Source organism: Periophthalmus magnuspinnatus, chromosome 8, assembly GCF_009829125.3.
Source record: "Periophthalmus magnuspinnatus isolate fPerMag1 chromosome 8, fPerMag1.2.pri, whole genome shotgun sequence".
Taxonomy (NCBI): Eukaryota; Metazoa; Chordata; class Actinopteri; order Gobiiformes; family Gobiidae; genus Periophthalmus; species Periophthalmus magnuspinnatus.
Window position 1 is genome coordinate 13,488,499 of NC_047133.1, and position 24,150 is coordinate 13,512,648.

At 40.6% G+C, this 24,150-nt stretch overlaps 2 protein-coding genes across 2 annotated transcripts; both read right to left on the reverse strand.

Moving 5' to 3' along the window:
* Positions 1-5,261: 5,261 nt before the first annotated feature.
* Positions 5,262-6,457, reverse strand: LOC117375212 (uncharacterized). The gene is made up of 3 exons (XM_033971482.2): positions 6,385-6,457; positions 6,098-6,308; positions 5,262-5,865 (listed from the first exon to the last, which is right to left on the reverse strand). Exons 1-3 carry the CDS (start codon positions 6,389-6,391, stop codon positions 5,451-5,453), a joined length of 633 nt encoding a protein of 210 aa, XP_033827373.1. The 5' UTR covers positions 6,392-6,457; the 3' UTR covers positions 5,262-5,450.
* Positions 6,458-19,803: 13,346 nt separating this feature from the next.
* On the reverse strand, positions 19,804-21,025 carry LOC129456472 (putative nuclease HARBI1). Its single transcript, XM_055223786.1, has 4 exons — positions 20,780-21,025; positions 20,372-20,695; positions 20,147-20,305; positions 19,804-19,944 (listed from the first exon to the last, which is right to left on the reverse strand). Exons 1-4 carry the CDS (start codon positions 21,023-21,025, stop codon positions 19,804-19,806), a joined length of 870 nt encoding a protein of 289 aa, XP_055079761.1.
* Between the last annotated feature and the right edge of the window lie 3,125 nt (positions 21,026-24,150).

Consider the following 24,150-nt stretch of genomic DNA (forward strand, 5'->3'; position numbering starts at 1 on the left):
TTGAGAGACAGCCAAGGGTTTGCACAGCACTATTAACAAAACAAAAGGTGGCTACTTTGATGATTTAACTATAAAATGATCTAATCAAATGTTTAATCCTAACTTTTGTGCAATTTAGACAAGTTATGACCCTTGTTAGCATTATTGTTGCTAGGTAATAAGATTCATAATCAGATTTAGCGCATGTACCGGGTTTAGTTACAGTTTAAGTCTCGGTACAAATGTGAATGTATCTATCCTTTCTGATTTCCCTTCCTCTGCTGAGTGGATAATAAAGCCACACTCCGCCCGTGTCCCGCGGCAACCCTGCTGACAAGACCTTTTTAGTGACATGTGCAAATTCTGATCGACCCCTTTTGGCGAGGTGTGCGAATTCAGACGGATCATTTTGGTTTGAGCCCAGAAGAGCATCAAAGTGAAAAGAATGAGCTTATGGAGTGAGTGGGCGAAGACTACACATCCCACAATGCTCTGGGGCCTAAATACACACTTAGCCTTATCCTACTTCATCTCAATCATCTCAATCAATACATTCTGTTCTGGCCTCTTCTCGCTATCACTCAGCACTAACGACGCTAACAACACAAGCGTTAAAGACACAGGAGCTAACAGTGCTGTAGCTAACAGCACCGGGTTTATAATGTAGCGGTGATTACGGCCAGGGCTCTATTTGTTCAGATATAGCCGGGCCCCGGGGCCTCAGTGGCTAATGGACAGACGCTGATGTGTTCTGCGCTGTTAAAATTCAGCTTCTATTCATCCTGGTCTGGAGCAGATGACACAGGGGGACAGAGAGAGGGACATAAAGAGACGTGGGGAGACAGTGCAGATATGAGACATGAGGAGACATAAAGAAAGAGGGGCCATAAAGAGACATGAGGAGACAGAGGGGATGTGAGACATGAGGAGACATGAAGACAGAGGGGACATAAAGAGACATGGGGAGACAGTGCAAATATGAGACATGAGGAGACATAAAGAAAGAGGGGACATAAAGAGACATGAGGAGACAGAGAGGATGTGAGACATGAGGAGACATGAAGACAGAGGGGGCATAAAGAGACATGGGAAGACAGTGCAAATATGAGACATGAGAAGACATAAAGAAAGAAGGGACATAAAGAGACATGAGGACATAGAGAGGGGGTATGAAGAGACAGGGGACATGAGGAGACAGGACTGTACTTGTGGAAAAAGAAGGAGTATAATGAGAAATGAGGGGATGAGGAGACATGAGGAGACAGATGGAGACATGACAGAGGGGGCAAAAAGACACATAAGGGGCATGAGGAGACATAAGGAGACATGAGGATACAAAAGGGACGTGAAGACACAGAAGAGACAGAGGGGACATGAGACAGAAGGGACATGAGGAGACAGAGGGGACATGAGGAGTCAGAGGGGACATGAGACAGAGAGAAAATGAGACAGAGGGCACATGAGACAGAGGGGACATGAGACAGAGAGAACATTAGACAGAGGGCACATGAGACAGAGAGGACATGAGGAGATAGAGGGGACATGGGACAGAGAGGACATGAGACAGAGGGCACATGTGACAGAGAGAACATGAGGAGACAGAGGGGACATGGGACAGAGAGGACATGAGACAGAGGAGACATGAGACAGGTGGTGACATGAGGAGACAGAGGGGACATGAGACAGAGGAGACATAAGACAGAGGTGACATGAGGAGACAGAGGGGACGTGGGACAGAGAGAACATGAGACAGAGGGCACATGAGACAGAGGGGACATGAGACAGAGAGAACATGAGGAGACAGAGGGGACATGGGACAGAGAGGACATGGGACAGAGAGGACATGAGACAGAGGGCACATGATACAGAGGGGACATGAGACAGAGAGAACATGAGGAGACAGAGGGGACATGGGACAGAGAGGACATGAGACAGAGGGCACATGATACAGAGGGGACATGAGACAGAGAGAACATGAGGAGACAGAGGGGACATGGGACAGAGAGGACATGAGACAGAGGGCACATGAGACAGAGGGGACATGAGACAGAGAGAACATGAGGAGACAAAGGGGACATGAGACAGAGAGAACATGAGGAGACAGAGGGGACATGGGACAGAGAGGACATGAGACAGAGGGCACATGATACAGAGGGGACATGAGACAGAGAGAACATGAGGAGACAGAGAGGACATGAGACAGAGGGGACATGAGACAGAGAGGACATGAGACAGAGGGGACATGAGGAGACAGATTGCACATGAGACAGAGGGGACATGAGACAGAGGGGACATGAGACAGATTAGCCATTAGTGCATTTTAACACTGACTCAGAACTACTGCTATTCATCCCCAAGGAGCGAATATTTTTTTACAGACATGCAGCCGACCAGCAGAAGAAATAGAATATAAAAACAGTAAAAGTAAAAAAAATAAATATTGTTCACAAAGTCAAAATGAAATACAGTAACTCTGTCTTTTAACAACTAAACTCCTGGTGAAAATACATAACTTTAAAGCAAAAGTGACTTTTCAGAGCTTTTAACGATAATTGTTTCCTTCTCATTTCCCGTCTGAAGTTGTCTTTAGAGTGACTCCTGCATGTTTGACTCATCTTTACAGTCCTGGATTCAACACGTCATTGCTCTGATTGCCCTGTTTTCACAACACGCCCACTGCTCTGTACTTCTCTTTCACTTTCTTTATCGGTGATACGTGTAGGATTCTACAGCACGAATTTGCACTTTGTATTTTTTTTTATCCCCTAGTGTGATGTGCAGCTATGTGCAGGCGGTTCTTTGTGATAATGACATTTGCAGTGACGTCAGCTCCCACTGGGCACCACAGTTTCTCCTTGTTTCTTTTATTAAGTCATTTTAGATAATAATATTACAATGTTAAATGTCCAAATTATGACATAAATGATCCACGGCCATTATAGATCCTGACTATCGCAGACAGAAGCACAAAATATTTGCTTTAACAATAAAAAATATTGTACCCTCACAACGTATTCACATCAACACAAGATCCACTCAGACACAGGCAGAACATGTAAATTCCTCATAGAAAAACCACATAAGAATTGGTAATCAAACCTGGTACCTTGTTGCTGTGGGACGAGAGTACTTATAAAAACAACAACAAATATTTCATTACATTTTAACGATTTGACTTGAAAAACTGAAAATGTCCTGTATTTTCTGTCAGTAATGTTTTCCCAATCACAACTCTTCCATTTGAGTCGCTCATAAAAATCCTTCAATTACACAGTAAAAACCTCATCTGGTTCAAACAGCAGCGAGTGACAGTGAACCATACAAATGCAGGGGAACATCTCCGTCCTGGTTTGGGCCTCATTAATCCAGAATTCATTTGCATAATGTTGAATTTGAATGACACTTTTCAGTTGGCAAATCTGCAAATATTTTTCAAAGTTTTGTCAAATGTTCAAAACGTACAGTTACAGTGAACCACAATGACAACTCTCTGGTAAAAATTTGAATAAATGGGACTAAACACAACACGGGCTTAGAATAGAAACAGACAAATCAACCAGGACGATATAAAGTTTGTCCCATAAAAGTTAATGACGTGTCAAAATAAATGTGTAAATGTGTTCAAATTGACAAGTAATATGCTTAAATCTAACCAAATCATTTTTAAAGTAGGATTTGTGGCGCTTGATGAGTTGGTCATTGTCAAACTACCACGGTGCGCTATGGTAATTTCTGTAGCGATTTGACCGTCATTAAAGCTCCTATACCACACGAAATGTACTATTGTCAGCTTTAAGTCACATTATAATGTTGTTAACTCATCAAAAATATACCTGTGTTTTGATTAATTTACCCACGTTTCAGTAGTCCTGCATTATTAGTCTCTCAAAATGCTCTGTTCCACCTTGTGATGTCATCAAGTGGTAGTTTTCAAGATCACAGCTACCTTTTGCCTTTAGTTCAATAGAAATAGGCAATTCCAGGTGTGAACTCAAACAAATGATTCTATTGAAGTTGTATGGAGTTTAAAAACACAATGGAGCACTTCCTGTATCACCACATGACATCACAAGGTGGAACAAAGTGTTTTCAATTTGAGAGAAGAACTCAGCCTAAATATATTTGTGTGTGGGAATGAAACCAAACGCAACTCCAGGCATGTTTTTGACGAGGAAACGACATTATAAATGATCAGAAAATAGCGTAATATGGGCCTTTAACACTCATATAAATCATGTAGCCGCTGCCATTTATAATAATTTTAATAAAAGTGCATGTTTATCCTTTGGAGAGCAGCTGGAAAAGTCCTGAGGGAGACTGGGAAAACAGATTAAGCTTGGACTAGTACCACTTTAACAACTACACCTTAATTAGCCTTAATAAAGTATGAACAAAGACTTAATTCATGAGGAACAAATGGTTTATTAAAGTGAAACTAAACACTAAATGCACTTTTTCTTGCTATTAAATTGTGTGTGTGTGTTGTTTCAATAGCATTATCTACGGTTCCTAGCCATTTTGGACAAAGTAGGTAAATCTGCAGCTTTTTGGCCAAAAATGCAAAAAAAAAAGTGTGTGCTGTGTGTGCTCTGCAATTTCAAGTAGTTGGTGACATAACTAAAGACTGCCCTGATTAATGGGACAGAGTTCTCTCACTCTCTCCTTTAGTCCTCCAAGTACCACCCAGTTTATTTTGAAATATGGTTAGGGCGAGAATTTAGGTGGTCTCAGTTAAAGATTTATTCAGGCTTAGTGTCTATACTTAATTACACCAACTACACAACTGTGGTGTGTATTTGTCTAAAGCAACGTGTTTTCACATGAGTTCACACATGTCAACACAGCGTCTAATGACCTGAAAATCACACCAGACCACCGTAGTATCAGGAATATCTCATCTATATAATAATGTTGTTTCCTCATCAAATAAATCTGGAGTTGTGTTTTGTTTCTTTGGATAATTTCAGCTCTGGAATTGCTAATCTCTACTGAGTGAAAGTTAAAACCTACAAGTTCTAAGTATCTATATACTTATCTATCTAGTATCTATTTAAACGGTTTATGTGCGAGGCTATGCAAACTGGCACGCCCAAGCTTATCTTGTCAGCTGGTTTACTGGAAACAATCATGTTTATTATTGTGTTGGCTATAAACTGTTATTGCTGAAGATGTGAAGGCTCAAAAATTGGATGGTGGCACAACAAAATGTCAAACTGAGCTCTTGGCGTTGAACACTTGTCTCACTGACCTACACGGCTGAGTTCACTCAACACTTAACGCAGTTCACAGCTTGAGGTTCTTTATTTGTCATTCCAACGTGCAAAAAATCAACATGACAGACTCAAGTTTATTCTTCAAGTGTTTACATTTCCCAGGCAAACCATTTTACCTCACAAACATAAATACAAAATTGCTAGTTGCCTTTTGATAAATATCAACCATTTATCAAGAAAAAAATTCAGATAAAATTATTAATTATAATCACTTATTTCAATTTTCATGACAGTGTTGTCAGTGTTGGACATGTTGGCGCTAACAGTGACAAGGGGACTCTCTATTGTGACACAGGACCCAGTCGCTTTATCTCTCATAAAGTTGTCCTGTTTTTTGGTGAACATGAGATGAAACAGGTGTTTGTCACACTTAGTGTCGCTGTCAAAAACGCCTATGGCAAACACAATAGATTTGAGGTTGAGGTCATAAGGCACCTTGAAGAGAGCGGCCATCTTCCCAACACAGTTTTGGTGGTGGTACAGGTCGTACGTGAACACGCCCCCTGACCCTCGCATAGAACCGCGGGACTTGGTGAAGAGCCCCTCTCCAGAAGAGGAGGGTTTGATGGTGAGGGCTAAGGGCTCTGCACAGACTCCAGTATCAATGTGCACTCTGGAACACAACACATTTTCAATTAGACAAACAAAAACTACGAGTTTAAAAATGAAAAAAAAAAAATAAATAATAATAATAATATAATAATAAAAAAATAATTTAAAAAAAATTATACAAAATAAATAAAATCTGGAGCACAGGCTTAAAATGAATAAAAATGTATGGTTTAGTGAATGGATAAAATCTCATACACATAAGCTGTAGAGATGAATATGGAGCCGTGTCTTACCTTGGGTTGCGCAGGATAAATGCTGAAGTATTATTTTTTATTTTAATGGAACATTGTCGTTGTGGGAGAACTTTTGAAATGAACCCTCCGACTCTACCGGCCACATTCATAGCATTATCCGCAAAGTCTGCCATATCAGCCATGTCCTCCAACTCAGGGAAATCACCTTCTTCTTCTGCCATGTATTCTTCTTCTTCTGCCATATTTGTGTCTGCCAACCACAGAAACAGTGAGGTTATAGCTGCAAGGCACAATTCAACCACAAGCACATTGTGTGTACATCTTACCGTGCATCCAGGTTCTGACTCTGTCCACAGTGAGTCCGTCAGTTGAGTTTTATTAGACACATCATCATTACCGTCAAGGTTCAAAGTTCCAGCCTTGATTATAATACGGGAAACCTCTTTGAGTTACATTCATTTTTTTATTATCAACTATATATGTTTATTATACGTTTGTCTTTATTGTGTGCTACATATTGAGTAACACAGCCTCATATGGGGCTGTAGAGCTCCCATTCAAATGATAGGTTCAGACTCTCTTTCTTGGCTAAAAAAAGGCTTATTAAATAAATAAATAAATAAATAAATAAAGGGCTTTCTGTGTGGAGCTTGCAGTAGGTAATGTATTGTCTTTGTAAATAAATTTGGTTTGCAGTGAATAAAAAACATTTAACAGCACGAGGACAGGATGTGCCGTCAAGTGGATGCAGAGTTGTTTGGATGTAAATGATATCCAACATGCAAAAAAACACAAGTAAAACAGTGACCTCATCATGTTCCATTAAAAGTAGTTGGATTAATAGAATAGATTGACCCCCCCTAAGCCTAAAATGTGTTAAATATTTTTAGTTGCACAATTACCTAACCTGTGGTACAAACAACTGTCTAGTCCTGTCCTTTGTGATGGCTCATACTCAGAGTGGATGTTTGGGGTCTGTTCTTTGTCCTATGCTTGAGATAAAAAGGTGCCATGTGTTTTGTTGTAGTTTGGACTCCTGAGTGAGTTCTTTCAGTCATCAGCAGCTCTCCCACATCACCATATAATGCAAAACTCTCCACTAAAACACTTTCAACCATTAAACATGAAAGGATCCTAGTTTTTTTAAGGTAGAGTCTCTGTTGACCTTTTTGTTCATGTGATCTGTGTAGCTTCTCATGCTTTAGTTCATGCGCCAGGAGCTCCCCCATCACCCCTCAGGACTCGTATGTGCCCCTACTCACGGAAACACCATACTCTTAATGAAAGGACTCGCTTATTTCGAAACATTGGTCACTTTAATGGACCCTCGTTGAGTATGTTCTTGCGGGTTCTAACACTTTGAATTGTCACTGCAGCTGTAAACACCTGACTTCACCTGGCTCTACCTGACGTCCTTGTTCACTCTCTCCCTCCATCACACTTCCACATGTAATAATGCCAAGCCCATATTGGCCATATATGGAAGTTTAGAGGGTGTTTCTTACTAAATACATACACATTTTTATGTAAATGAGATGTAAATGAGTGTGGTGGTGTTCGTATATGGTGCAGAGTTCTCTCAGCATCTTCGTGAAGTGGAAGTTATAAACATTATGAAGTGGAAGTGGAAGTTATGAACATTATGATTGTTATGAACAATCTGGTGCAGAGTTCTCTCAGCATCTCCTTGAAGTGGAAGTTATGAACATTTTTTTAAGAAACCATTCATGAGGCCTGTTGAGAGTAGGAAAATGCATCTTGTAAGCTCTGAACTCCAGTCTTTAATAAACACCTAAACTCTGCCTACAACCATATTTCAAACAGAGCCGCGGTTTGTCGTCAAGTATAAACATAGTGACAGTTTAGAGACACCTGCTGGTTTCTTAATATCTGCTCATATGGTCAGTTTAAATTACCATATTATGCTATTTTCTGATCTATGTCAACATGTTGTTTCCTCATCAAAAACATACTTGGAGTTGCATTTTGTTTCATTCACACGTTTAAGACACAAACTCTGCATATTTACGCTGTGTGAAGTCTTCTTTAAAGCAGACCTATTGTGCAAAATCTACTTTTCAGAGCTGTTAACCATTTATCCTTTCGAAGTTGTAGATGGAGTGACTCATGCATGTTCGAACCTTCTTTAATCCTTTATTTTCAAGACGCCATATTGCCGATCAATCCCCGTTTTCACCGCCACTGGTATACACCCACTGTGACGTACGCACTTCAATCTCCAGTGATCTAAGTGCGTGTAGAAATCGGCAACATTGTGTCATAATTTTGGTACAAATTGAAAAAAAATCTGCAACTTGTTAACGTGATACACAGCTATAGGTTGGTTCAGATGAATATTGCGATTTAAAATGTACAAACTATACAGCAGACACAAGTGCAATATGTTGAAGTTCAAGTAGTTGTAGTAGTTGTAGTAGTAGTAGTTGTAGTAATAGTAGTAGTTCAACATATGTGAATAGACCCCTACCCTCCATCTGAGATCATGACTTTATATTCCAATTGAACAAAATCTATTGTCTGAGCTCTCCTCCACAGCACTTCTGGCTTTGTTTTTCATAGCTCCTTAAAACCCTCTTTCTCAAACTCATAATATCCACAGGTTTTATTTCATCAGTTTAACTCACTTCTCCTGTACCGCAGCGTCAGCTCTTTTTCACTTATCGCTCAGCCCGTACTCACTGCGGAAAAGCTTACCAGTTTACAGCAGAGGTGGAAGACTATAAAAAAGCTATTTATTTTTTTCAAAGTAAAACTAAAAAAATAGCAAAACTACGGCTAGTTCAGTGCAAAACAAAAACTATTGGAGACAAGCTCAAACGACAAGAAAAGTCCTGTTACTTAAAAACGTGAAGTTCAGTTGAAACGGTTTGCAGTGCAGGTATTTAGGATACAGTTACTTTTTTAAAATCAATTGAATACATTATGGCGTAATGACAGTAGCTCAGTTGGATTGTTTGTCCGGCTGATCCGAAGGTTGGATGTTTGTGATAAATATATGAACGTGCCAGTGTGTGTCTACTGCTTTCTACAACCAGGGGTCAGCTATAAAAAGAGCACTCCCTCGAGCTCTTGACCTCTGACCACAACGTACCTCCGGGTCATGCGGGGGTGTTGCTTTTTCTGCATTTGTCTTTACTTGTACTTGTACTTGTACTTGTACTTGTACTGCAGCAACCAACACGGAACACTGATAATAAAGGATCCATACCTTTTGTAAAGCGTTGTCCCTGTCAAGTTAGTTATGTTATGTAGTTATGTTTAAACTGAGGTGCACCATGATGTTGTCTGTTTCACTGAATTAATTTGGTTAAATCAAATGAAATGTTTTTATGTAAATATTTAACTGTTTTTTCTTGTTGTAGAGCGGTCTGACCTCAGTGGGTGACCTCACACTGGGACTTGCAACCATTTTGTAAACTGTGGTCCAAAGCAAGAAAAAGAAACAATCTGACGAAGGCTTTTTTGCTGAAATTTAATCTCAAAGTTTTGGACATCAGCCGTCTGAGTGTCCTATGCATTTTTGTATTTTTGAAATTAATTTGGGTAAAACATTAACTATTTGTTGCCACATACATAACAAGCATAATTATTTTTATTTAATATAATGCAGCTCAATGTGTGTACAGTATTCTAAATATTCACAGTACTCAATAATACTCTGATTGGACCATGTAACACTACAAAATCCATTTTAATGCAGCTATTCATGATTCTGCAACTACAGTTAATACATTTTCGAAGTATACTGTCCATTATTGGTTAGAAAAAACTAGATGGATGGATAGATAGATTCAAAATATTATTGCATGTGGGATGAATGAAGATTAAGGAGAGCTGAAACGGTGACCGGAGGCAAGAGGACAAACTCAGAGAAGTGACTTTAACAGAGTAAATCCAACTTACCCGCCTCCTCTAGCAGTCAGGATATTTTGGGTCAGATAACAGACCTAAATTTATCTTTATTCACACATTCTATGAAACTCACCCCAGACACATTATTCTGACTCATATATTTAACACGTATTTCTGGTCATTCATATTTTTATCTTCGCACCCTTTGCACTAAGTATACTGGTAGCTCAGAGGAGTATTAGTGCAGCAGTGTCAGCAGAGGGAGAGGAGACAGACCAGGGCCATATTTCACATAGTTACATCATGAGCCCATTATCACCTCAGTCACAGACCAGCGCTGTCAAGAGCCGTCAATGATGTCAGGACTGTACTCTGAACTCAGAACATTCAGCTCGGAGGAAAATGCTCAATACTCTATTGGTGGTAGAAAGTACAAAAGTTAAAGTATTGTCTCCATGAAGATGTTATTGATTTGCACAGATTGTTCCATAGTACAGCATTTAACTGATTTATCTCCAAGAATTTGCAAGTGAGAAACAGTAAATATTTCACTTCCAGCTCCAGCTTTTAACTAATGTAGCCTATGCAGTGCTTGATGGAATAAAACAAAAAAATATATTGTCAAACTATTGTAACCTGTTATATTTTTAAGAAATGTTAGTAAATATTCATAGATAAATGAATCAGCAGCGCGTCGCTCATGTTAATAATCTACAGGGTGCCCATAAACTCTCTTTACACTTTGAAAAATGTATTACAAAGGCAATTGATAAGATATCTTAATCAAGCTTTTTCTATTGTTCTCAATGGTTTCCAAAGATTTTATTTTATTGTTTAATTTAATTTAATGCACCTCTATATGGGCACCATTAGTGACATGAAGCACATCAAGGTGATAATCGATTTCTTACCATGTTCACTGTAGCAGAGCCTCATCAATGGTTGCAATCTCATCTGCATCTTTTGCTTTAATTCAGTAATGTCCCGTATCTTTGTTTGATACACGATATCTTTAACACAGCCCCATAGAAAGAAAACCAATCAGGTTACCGTGGTGCAAACAGAATTGATCCATCCCTTCCAATCCAATGATCTGGAAATGTTTTATTGAAGAACTCACACATGCAGGCCCCAGTGTTGAAGGTCCTGCAGTTGTGGTGTCACATTTTCAGTCAAAAGGTCAAGATAGACATTTGCAGTAACTGATCTCTTGTGGAAGAAAAATTAGCCAATAATTGACCGAAAATGCAATGTGATTAAAATTTTTTATAGCCTCCGAGTAAAATAGAACAAATCTAATTAAGATATCATATAAATTGCCTTATAATTAAATCTAAAAATTGTAAAGACTTGGCTCTGTAGGTCAAACAACGCTATTTGTGGTAATGTTTTCTAACGAGGCTCTGGTGCGGTCTCGAGGCTAACACTAACTCTCTCATGGAAAATGCATTGGGACTAATACATGGAATGGTATCTTCTATATGTCTAATCAGGATCCAGCCCAAAAGAAAATCTCTAATTACAGCAGTACATGTTGTGATTTAATGTGGTGTTAGAGCAACTGAGGTTTAGGCTGAAACAATAGCGGGTCATGTCAATGCAGTAAATCAGGAACACAGCCAGTCAATACACGTGCAGACTGCAGTCCTGTTCTGTCTTGTACTACCCAGAAGTATCACATGACGATGACATCATGCACAGTCTATAATATCAGATTAAGATGCTCTAATGCTGCGGTCCTGTTCATAAATGTCATCCTCATAACCATGTGCATAATGGTGTGAGTGACCTGTGCTGGGCAGCTGGGTGTCTGAGATGTACGCGTCAGGTCAGGACGTGTCAGCCTCTTTTGTGCGCTTGTACTGCACTAATGTTCGATAGCTCCTGCCCCACACTAATGGAGGCTTACACACACTAATGCCTAGTGGTCAGCTCTATGTGCCCACCTTTCTTAGGTTGTTTTCACACATGGTAGTGCGCCCCACTGCACATTAGATTTAGTTCTGTTTCCTTCACACAATCACACGCAATCAAACAGAATCACACAGAATCACGCAGAATCACACACAATCATGTAGAATCACACAGAATCACGCAGAATCACACAGAATCATGCAGAATCACACACAGTCATGTAGAATCACACAGAATCACGCAGAATCACACAGAATCACGCAGAATCACACAGAATCATGTAGAATCACACAGAATCACGCAGAATCACACACAATCATGTAGAATCACACAGAATCACGCAGAATCACACACAATCATGTAGAATCACACAGAATCACGCAGAATCACACACAATCATGTAGAATCACGCAGAATCACACAGAATCACGCAGAATCACACACAATCATGTAGAATCACACAGAATCACGCAGAATCACACACAATCATGTAGAATCACACAGAATCACGCAGAATCACACACAATCATGTAGAATCACACAGAATCACGCAGAATCACACACAATCATGTAGAATCACACAGAATCACGCAGAATCACACACAATCATGTAGAATCACACAGAATCACGCAGAATCACACACAATCATGTAGAATCACGCAGAATCACACAGAATCACGCAGAATCACACACAATCATGTAGAATCACACAGAATCACGCAGAATCACACACAATCATGTAGAATCACACAGAATCACGCAGAATCACACACAATCATGTAGAATCACACAGAATCACGCAGAATCACACACAATCATGTAGAATCACGCAGAATCACACAGAATCACGCAGAATCACACACAATCATGTAGAATCACACAGAATCACGCAGAATCACACACAATCATGTAGAATCACACAGAATCACGCAGAATCACACACAATCATGTAGAATCACACAGAATCACGCAGAATCACACACAATCATGTAGAATCACACAGAATCACGCAGAATCACACACAATCATGTAGAATCACACAGAATCACGCAGAATCACACACAATCACGCAAATCACAATCACACAAAATCATGCACAATCACACAGAATCATGCACAATCACACTGAATCACATACAATCACGCAGAATCACACACAATCATGCACAATCACACAGAGTCACATAGAATGACATAGAATCACACATCATTTTGTCATATTGATAGGTCTCATTTTGCGAGACAATTTCATTTAGTCTTTCCTAAACCAAAATAAAACCTTTTTTCTTTCATTAACATATAAAATGTTACTCCAAACCACATGCTTGTACTGACAGAGGATTGTAGACCTCTCCATTCAAAAAGCCGAACCATATCATTGATGATTAGACATGACAGTTCAGTCTCAATCTGTCAAAAAATTCAATATCTTGGGTTTTGGCTTGATGAAAACGTATCTTTAAAAATATATATCTCTGAATTATGTAACAGTTTAAGATCAAAATGGTAATCCTATTATAGAAACTCTAGAAAATCTTGTACTCCATTGAATTACAGAAAATAAATTGCTCATTATTTCTTTCTGTTCTAGATTATGGAGATAAAAATATATATGCAGACTTCAGCTTCTACTTTGAACCTTTAGATACACTCTTTCACTCAGCCCTTCATTTCATAACAAGTGATGAATTTAAAACCCATCACTGTTTTCACAATGAAAAAGTAGGTTAGGTATCGCTATCTGTCAGAAGAGAACAACACTGTATAAAATGTATTTATAAAATGTATTTATGATGTATTTACTACAACGATAGACTGACTCAGTATCTCACTATAGCTTGTTGAACTTTGATGCAGGAACTTTTAATACAAGATCTCATGATTGTCTAGGTCTAAAAACTGGCTGCACTAAAACTGAAATGGGGAAAAAAACTTTTAGTTATTTTGCTTCCCAAAATGGAATAGGTTTCAAGGATATGTGAAATTAGATGCATTGGTGCTACTAATACACTTTAATAATCTGATGATGAACATTTATAACCACACCTGCTCCTGTTTTTAATGTTTTAAATGGACCTATGTAGTTACTTGCTTTGTTCTAGTTTGTATTCTAACATGGTGCCCATGAAACATAGTCTGGTATTCTCTGGGCATCTCCCTGTATAAATAAAGATAAATGAAATTGTCCAGCCCTAGTTCTTGTTTACCTGCACTGACCATTGACCCCTTTCACATGTGGCCAAATACACCGTGACTGTGAGTGGAGCGGCTCTGAGACCATCTCTTTAAAGGGCTTTTGAAGAGGCCTTTTACAGCCAATCAGAATGCGGATTTTGAGTAACATTGGCCCACACTTTCTCTGGTTCTAAACAATGATCACAATGGCCGACTCATACCAGGTTTATACTTAATGTGAGCCAGGTGCATTTACTTGGACAGCACAGCAATCTGGAGCAGTTTTCAGGTATGATCAGATGAGTACGTCTCTGAGTTCTTACGTGAGACCACTTGGTCAAATATAAATTGCAGTAAACCATAGTTATAGCTGTAAAAGGCAGTCCACTTTGATTGAGAGTATATGAGGCATTAAACGGTGCTCGGGTACATTATAAATAAACAGACTTTTTAAGCAAATTCAACATTTTGTGCAGAGAGCACGCTAATGCACACCAGCTGCTGTCCCATGCAAATATTTCTTATCCATATGCTAATTGCTCACTTTGTAAACAAGAGCTGTGTACTCATATCTTTGACATAGACAATCTTTTGACAAAGAACTGGAGACTGTTCTGATGCATGTTTAACACAGTTTGATCCTCTGCTTCATCTTACCCTCTACTCTGTATTATCCGCTCCAACTGACCCTCTACTCTGCTCCATTTGACCCTCTCCTTTACTACATCTGACCCTCTCCTCTGCATCCTCTGCTCCATCTGACCCTCTCCTCTGCTCCATCTGTCCCTCTCTGCATCTTCTTCTCCATCTGACCCTCTCCTCTGCATCCCCTGCTTCGTCAGACCCTCTCTTCCGCATTCTCTTCTCCATCTGACCCTCTCTTCTGCTCCATCTGACCATCTCCTCTGCTCCATCTGTCCCTCTCTGCATCTTCTTCTCCATCTCACCCTCTCCTCTACATCCTCTGCACCATCTGACCCTCTCCTCTGCATCCTCTGCTCCATCTGACCATCTCCTCTGCATCCCCTGCTTCGTCAGACCCTCTCTTCCGCATTCTCTTCTCCATCTGACCCTCTCTTCTGCTCCATCTGACCATCTCCTCTGCTCCATCTGACCCTCTCTTCTGCATCCTCTGCTTTCTTCTCATTTTGTGTCTATTTCTGTTCTCTGTTGACTTTGAAAAAAAAAAACATTTTTAACTGTGTCTTTTGTTAAATTCATGCTTGGCGCATCCCTCAAGTCTACAGTCCTTGTGCTTCAAAAATATGAATATCTCTTGGCTTTCATAACCTTCATCTGCTCTTCTTTTCACTTCAGTCTCACTGTTTGAATTATTAATATTAAAGGACTGATCCTCCTGAGGGTATGTCTGTCTACAGAAGCCTGAGAGGATCACATTTCAACTGTGAGATTTGTGCTCTGTAATGCTGGCTGCGCACTCGAGCAGTGCCGCCCCCCTGCCTGTACTACAGATAATTAATAGTATTTGAAGTGTTTTCTGTTCCTGTTCAGTACCCAATTTCCAATGTGTGGAATTTTAACTATTTCTTTTGCACAAAAAAACTTTTTTCCCGCTCCCTGGGTTGGGAACCAGTGCATTAACACATTTTTAGCCCAAACTTTAAAGTGGGACTAAACTCTGCCCACAACCACATTTAAAATAGTGCTGGATGTATAAGGAAATGTGTGATTGGTCTAACATGTATCCACATTTCAAACTCCACCCCTGCAGCCAGGTGTTTGTAAACATGTTTGTTAATGCTGGATTTATACTAACTCCAGGGCAGGTCAAGTACGTATTTTGAGTGGGTTACTTGCAGATTGCCTGTTACACTAACTGTGATGTGTATTTAACCAAAGCAATTCTGAGGTCAGTGTGGCAGGGAGCAGAGGTCGGAGATCCGCTTTATTTCCACTTTAAGCACAATAAAAAACTGTAAAAAAATATGTGATTTTTTCAGCTTTGAAGACAGGTGACCTAGGAACCCCAAACCTAGTTATTATAGTTGTCGTAGTGTCATGATGCCTGTATTTTCTGTCTCACTGTGTGCTCTCCCCCTCACCTGTCTGAGCCTGGAACTGGGCGGAGTTCCTGGCTCCTCCTGCGTGCACCTGGAGCACATCAGCGCAATTACCTCCACCTGCTGCGGAGCATAAGTGGAGCCAGGACCAGACACTCAGGGCGAGATCGTCTGCTTATCCACATCCTGTTCGGTGCTGGTTCATCTGCGTATCATCATCCACATCCTGTCTCCTGCACTGCTCCAGCTCCCACACTCCCGGCTCCGCTCCCGGCTTCCCCGACCTGGTATGGTACTGTTTCACCTTGTCTCCTGCACACTACGCCCCTGGACCTCGCCCTGCACTCTGCTCCTTTCCCTGGCTCTGGTCTACTGGTCTTTGCCTCTGTGGCCCACGTTCCCAGATCCCGGCTCGTCCTCCGCACCTCGCTCCAGCGCCGTACCGCGTGCTCCGCTCCTGGATCCTGCCCTGGACTCTGGCTCCTGTTCCCCGCTGGATTAATTATTGTGTTTGAACTGAATTTCACCATTTTGTAAAAAAACACTGTAAATCTGCCCCGAGTCTGCACGTCTTTGGTCCTCCCCACCCCACCGGTTACGACATGTAGTTCTCAGAAATAATGCACACCTTTTAGTTTCCAGAATTAAAAACTTTTTGCGGAATTTCCTGGAGTTTTTTCCCCCTTGAAATTCAGTGTTTGTTTTTTTTTTCAATAGCTTCTAAGAAAGGTGACCTAGAAACCCCAAACCAAGTTACTATAACAGTCCTATTCCCCAAGTATCACACACCTTTTGGTTTCCAGAATTAACATTTTGGGCTTTTCAGGATTTTCTTTTTTCATTGAACATGAGTGATTTCTTTCATTAAATTCTAAGGCAGGTGACCTAGGAACCCCAAACCAAGTTGTTTATAAGGGTCTGCTGTCCCAGGCTCATGAGCCTTCCTGTCCTGGGCACCCAAATTTCTGCCAATGGGCCTAAGTGGCAGTGAATCCTTACGCATAGGACAAACAGCGTCTCACGTGACTCTTTGACAAAATCAGCACTCACCGGCCAAGATTCCACATTAAAACAAATGAATGTGCAGATTTCATGTAGAATATTTCATACACATGAAAAAAATGATCAAAGGTCAGGTCATTGGTTGATATCAATATTACTAAAAAACCTAATCCCTAGGTGTCAAATCTATTTTGGTTAGCCTCAAATAAAGCTATTATTCCTGAGGAGCCAGGCCTATCTAATATGCAAAACTTTAAGACAAGGAAAGAACCGGGAATTACATATGAATGAACGTAGTATCATATCTAAATGAGATTATATTAAAGTCTGGGCAGATCAAACAGATCCAGATATATATATGTTTTCTGAAACCTGGCAATCAAATAAAATAAGTGATCAAGAAATCAATATTGAAAATTATAAAGATTTTTGGTGTGACAGGCAGGTCTAAAGGCGTTGCCATTTATGTGAAAGCTCTCCAGTCTGTGGAAGTTTTATTCTCCTGTTCAAAATTTAAATGTTTTCAATACGTGTCTGTTAGTTATGGAAATGATCCTGTTAAAAAAACTACCATTGCTGGTATTTATCTTCACCTTCAGCACCTAAAAATGCTCTTAATGATCTATTCATGATGCTTTCTAAACTGGAAAATTATGAGGTCCTGATAATGAGCGATATAAATATTAACTGGCTGGAGAAAGAGTCTGAAACTTTGAAAGAAATGCAAATAAAGGAACACTCATTGATGTAATCTTAATAAACTGTCAGGATTCCAATTTTTTCCCCTGTGTATTCATGTGCTGTCTCCCTTCTGTCTGTGTGCCTGGAGCTGGGCGGAGATTCTGGCACCAACCTCACCAATGTGACCACCCACTACTCACCTGCAGCCCATCACCAATCAAGTTTCTATGAACTACATAGGCCGTGTCTCAATTCACCAAAATGGCCTTAGAATCACCATTGGAAGTGTGCGTCGAAGGGCAGAACGTAATTTCCAGTGCGACCGTCCATCCATGCAGACTTCGCGCACTGCTATATCCCATCATGCACCGCACCTACGCAAAAAGATATGAAATGGAGAGCGCGCAGGAGTACACGCTGAAATGTACGTACTGGTTCACGTGGATTCAACTGGTTCAACAGTGTGACATGAAACTGTTGTTACATGAAACTGTTAGAATTAAATTGAGATCTGTATAAGGCGACTCAACTTAGTGAAGTTCCGTTAAATAGAGTTTACAGTAATCGCTGTGTAACTGACCAAACAAGGCGCAAATTATCGCTTACACTTCTATATTTGTGTATTAATCATTATGTTTAATATTGTTTTTGATTTAAGAATATTCTTTTGTCTTTAGGGAGCAAGGAGCAGACAGAGGAGTTCATCTGCCTGAGGGGGGAGAAGGCACACCTGTTTACAGGTGCCAAATTCTCCGCACAGGCGGCTTGGAAGTAAGGGCAAAAACACTGCAATATACTCCCAGATTATATAAGAAGAACCCTATAAATACATAACAGTTGCCCTTACTGTAAATTTCATACATTTACATTTGTACATATGTGGATAGTAATGACTTAAGCTGCATTTCCCTATTTCATTTGCGTCTTATCCACAACCTGTACTTCTGTGAGCAGAAGTCTGTACTTCTGTGAGCAGAAGTACAGAAGAGGCTAACTGATTGCCCTGAAGATGCTTATCTGAGTGGAGAACTAAATGTACTTGTTTTTAAGTACACTGTTGATTACAAAAACGTGGGAATTATTCATTTGACCATCAGCAAAAGTACTTTCTTTACCTAAGAAGACTCTAAAATATATTTAAAAAACACATAATGACATACATAAATGGAATGATAGAATGTGCTGCATAGTAATCCAACAAATGCTTCCAATAACTCTAGGAAATCTGTAACAGTGTTGTAGAACATTCTGATTGTCTATGTATTATACGCTGCTGTATTTATAATTGGATAAATTGTCAATGTTTTTCTGTGTCACTCAGGACAGTACTGCAGAATTTGGGCCTGGAGGGGAAGGTCACCCCCCTTCAGGTGAAAAGAAAGTGGGAGAACTTGCAAAAGAAATATTAAGTACATGTATATATGTACATGATCTGAATGTGTACTGTTTCTCATTTGTACTTATAAGCCATTGTGTTAATCTTGTTTTCACATGTCTTCTATTAACATTTGTTCTGTCAAAGGACTAAAGTGGTGAAGGGGTGTAGGGGAAGGCCACTGCTGAAACTTGGCCCTGGTTTGTCCCCATGGATGAGGTGTTGGGGCAGAGGGCCTCCATGAACCCCCCTGTCCTCATTGCCTCTATCCCTGAGGACACACCAGGGCCAAGTAGTGCCTGGAAGCAGCCGCTGGAGGAGGAGGAGGAGGACAAAAAACGACCTTTGAAGCGCAAACAAAGAAAGTCGGACAATAGTGAAATGGTGGAGCTCTACCGTGAAGACCTCAGAATGCAGAGGGAGCGAGACTAAAAGGAAGCAGAAAAGAGGAAGGAGCGATTCGACAGACTATTTGGGTTGTTGGAGAAATTGGTAGAGAAAGAATAAAAACTTTAATTTTGAAACGGGTATGACTTTTTATTTACATTAATCATTGTCATGTGAAAGGGAAAAAAAGTTATATTTACAATATATTAACGTTAGAAGTTTAAACACTAGTAACAGTCAAAGTGCAAATCAATCAACCAGTGTGCCAGTGCCAGGTTTTAATCATGAAGACAGACTTCCAGGGACCTTGGCAGTGCTAATCAACCTTCTCTGCCTGGACCGACTCGAGAGTGCTGAGACTGAGGTCTTCCATGTTCTGGCTGGTATGTGGGGCTCTCACATCGGGTGCTGATCCACTGTCAACCGCATCGTTCATGGGCTGGGTTTGCAGGGCTGGCTGGGGCAATAGGTGACTGGCATGTCACTTTAGAGAAATCGGAGAGAATATTGATAGTACTGATGTTACATCACATCTATTTACAGTTGCAGTGATTACAGGTAATCACCATGAAACACTTTCTATAACAGTTGCAAACTTGCTATTATGTAAATACCTAGATATAATCATGATCCATGGGCATCTCCTCCAGGGCAGAGACCTCAGCAGACAGCTGGTCCCGCCACTGTGCTCCAGCGACGGCCTCCACTTCATTGTCCCCGTCATCCTCCACTACATTCTCCTCTGGCTCGTCCTCCAGGGCCACAGTGTCTCCTGCCCCAAGGCAGATGTTGTGGAGGACGGCACAGGCAGTGATGACCTATGACAAGAAAATATGATTTAGTCTTTCACAATCACATATTTCATAATATTTCACGTCACTTACATGTGGTGCAAAAGTGTGGTGGACCTCCAGCGCATGAAAAAAGATGGCCCTGAATCTTGTTTTCATCATTCCAAAGGCACGCTCAATAATTGAACGTGCCTTGGAATGATGAAAATTGAAGCGCTGGGCTCCCACACCTTGCACTGGCCGCTTGTAGGGAGTGATGAGGGGGAGTGGACGCTGGAGACAGGGGTATCCTCCATCTCCGAGGATGAAGTGCCCTGGAGGAGGATACAGTCCTCTCTGGTACAGAGGACTGTATCGAAGGACTCTTGCATCATGGACAGAACCAGGCCATCCCACGTAGGTGTCTATGAAGTGGCCCTGATGGGTGGCCGCTGGGTGGCCTGATTCTTACGTGGCAGCCATCTATTGCCCCAGCTGCTCTCCTAAAGGCCTGTGCCTTGCCAGCCATGCAAACCCAAGGGTCACTGCCTCAAAGTCATCATTGGTAGGGAGGTGGATGACTTTGTGACGCAGGGCCACCACCTCCCCAGTGACCCTGTGGACGATGCGGTGGACAGTGGAGCGTGGTATCCCAAACACTCGGGAGACCACCCGGTATAATGTTCCACTTGGCAGCCAGAAGACCAAGACCAAGACCTCAAGCTCAGCACCCCATCCGTGCCGTCGGTCCAGCTCCAGAAGGCGCATTAGTACTGCCAAGGATTCCCTGCTCAGCCGAAAGTCAGGCCGTGTGTCTTCATGATTAAAGAACCTTTCCAGCACTGGCACACTCAGGTTAATTTTGCAATATATTCTTCAGGGCTGGTTTGGGGAAACAAACAGTTACATTCAATAAAGTTATGTGCAGTTATTCCCTGACAATAACCAGAAAAATCATACAGTATTATCATTAGAAGTTATTATTGCAGTAATAACAACAATAAGATGACATTAACTGGCGCGGCACAGAAGGTAAACAGCGCCCTGTACTGGTATTAAGGTGATTTAGCCATGGATCAAATCAAACCTGCCCCGAATACCGGAGCATGAAACTACACAACATCCCACTTTGTACAACTAATAAGTGTTGGTTTATAAACTATGAATGTAAAAATTATATTGGTTACCTCTGTCTCAGTTATAACATTTTAACAAGGTATATTTGGTTAAAGTTATGAAGTAGCTACAATTGGGAAAACAATCACATGGAACCTTACATTTACCTATTGATATTCCACAGAATACATGATTTACTTACTTCATTCAATCTAAAAAGAACTGAACGCCTGCGACGACGACGCCTTAACTCTTCTTCTATTAAATTATGAACAATGAAAAATAAAAATATCATTAATTTAGTGTCCATTTTACACCTTTCGTCACACATCAACAGCGTATAGCTAATTCATCACCAGCCGTCACCTTTTGTAGGTGTAACGTAAGCTATGTATCATACGCTCAAAGACAGCGGTGGAAGTGCGGTCCATGGTGTAGGCCTGTGCCATTTCAGCAAGATGGCGGCTACATTGAGGATTACCCATTCTCCCCCGGAAGTTTCAAACTACACTTTAAGGAGTACTTCGAGATTTAGTTCATTTCTCCACACACTGCCAGATTGTCAGTTTATCCTCCCATGACCCCATTTCTTGGACCCACTGATCACCTCAGCCTTTGACCAACACCCAGCCTTTGCATTTATTTCTTTGAAATAGATTCTGTTAATTTTTTGAGTCCTGTGTCTGCACCTTTTGATCCACCAGTCATTATGACAGAATGATCTGGCCATTGTGTATCAAGCAGACTGCTCTCCTTTTTAATTTGCCCAGGACTATGCTAGCAATCAGTTTGCCACCTCCAGTTGAGCAACACTTAGGAGACGTGGGGCTCACAGGTGGCAGCCCAGCCCTGCTCATTCAGCCCTCCTTCCTCCACCTTAGCTCCCACCTGCTTTGCAAGTGCTGCTGGTGCCTGAGGACAGTACAGACTGACCATAACCCCTGGATCCTATTCTGTTTAACCTCGATCTTCCTCCTCCATGGCCTCAGCAGTAGGACTCCTTGCCTGGTTCTGCTCCAACACCTTTTCGTCCAGGGACCTCATCATGTCTCCTGCTCCTCGCCCTGTCTGTTGCAGCTCCACTGTACACTGTTTTCCATCCGGGGACATCCTCATGTCACCCTCACGCTCACCGCCCTGCTCCTTGCCCTGGCTCCCTGCCCTGGCTCCCTGCCCTGCTCCTCGCCCTGGCTCCTCATCTAAGGTCATTGTAGCCGCCTTTCTCTGCCACCGGACCTGCCTCTGGACACCGGATCTCCTACAAACTTTTCTAGGTTTGAAACTCCCAGGACCTGTTTATCTGCCTCCATGGCCCACGGGGCCTGTTTACAGGATTATTGTATAAGGCACATGGTGTTTTTCCACTTATTTTTGTGACCATTGTCCTATAGGATTCGAAATACAATAGTGAAAAAGACCCATCTGTGTGGAAAGGTTAGAAGATCACATAAACATTTCATTGAGCAGGTCTTCATCTCTGACCTGTATTACTGTGATATCGGGCTAATGTCAGCATTCGCCAACCCTGATACTTTTTTATTAATACATTTAATGAAATTGTAGACCGACATGCACCTAAAATGAATGAAAAACTGCAACAGTCTTTGGCTCAACTCAGAAATTGTAAGTTTAATTAAAGTAAGAAATGCTGCCTGAAAAACTTCACACACCACTAGGTTAGATTTGGATTGGACTTTTTTTTTTTTTTTGGAAAAAAAAGATGTTCATCAGTGGTGAGAAATGCAAAAACATCTTACTTCATGTCTGCGCTGATAGTCACGGAAATCCAGCGAAGGTCTGGAGGACAGTTGGATCCCTGTCAGAAATTAATATTCTTAGATTCTGCTATTGTAATTCTAAAGAGGAAATATGTGGGGTTTTTTTTTTTTGTTTTTTTTTTTCAATAGAGAGTTCACAAGTTACCAAATATTATTACATTGTTTTTTGTTTTCTCCCCCAAACCATTTAATTTCTGTATTCATTTTGTCCAAATAATAATGGACTTGGAGATATCTATAGAAATATTTACTGTCAAGATAATGCATCTGCCTTAGGTCTTGAAAATTCCTCATACAACCTTTAAAATACAAGTCACTGTTTATCATTAATCCCTTGTCAGACCATATCTTGAAAGTCTTGTCTTCTAAATTTGGGATAAAATCTTCATTTTAGGTAATCCATCTGAACGTCAAGCTCGATTCACTATAATCTTTAACTACTTTTGAGCAGATGTTGAGTGCTGTTTTGGATTAACTTTAATTTCTTCATTAAATTTGGATTAGATCTTGTAATGGATGTTTTCAATATAAAATGGATTACAAATGTCTGTAAGTGGGTTTATTTCAGCTGCTCTTTAATAATTTCTCATGTTCGGGAGTGAGAGACCTCCTTTATTTTTGACTAGTTGTAAAGTTTTCTATCTAATTCTGGGCTTTCTTCCATTCCAGATGAATCTTGAGGGCACATTATCCAACTCTTGGAACACAGTATTGATGGATCTACAGGTATTGTTTGGAACAGGTTTAACATCTTGGGTAAAACTACCATCTTGATAACTTCTACCCTTTGTAGAAGTCCCAAATAGGGTGCAAAACTTCATCTGTCCAATTTGGTTTTAATTTTAGTAACTAGTGGTCGATAGTTTATTGAATTTATTTTGGGATATTTATTCCCAGGTATGTTATTGATTGCATATCCCAATTAATTAAAATTTTTTGTATAACTTTCAGATATATAGTTAAATGTCTGCCTGGGATTTTTGAGAATTTATTTTGTAA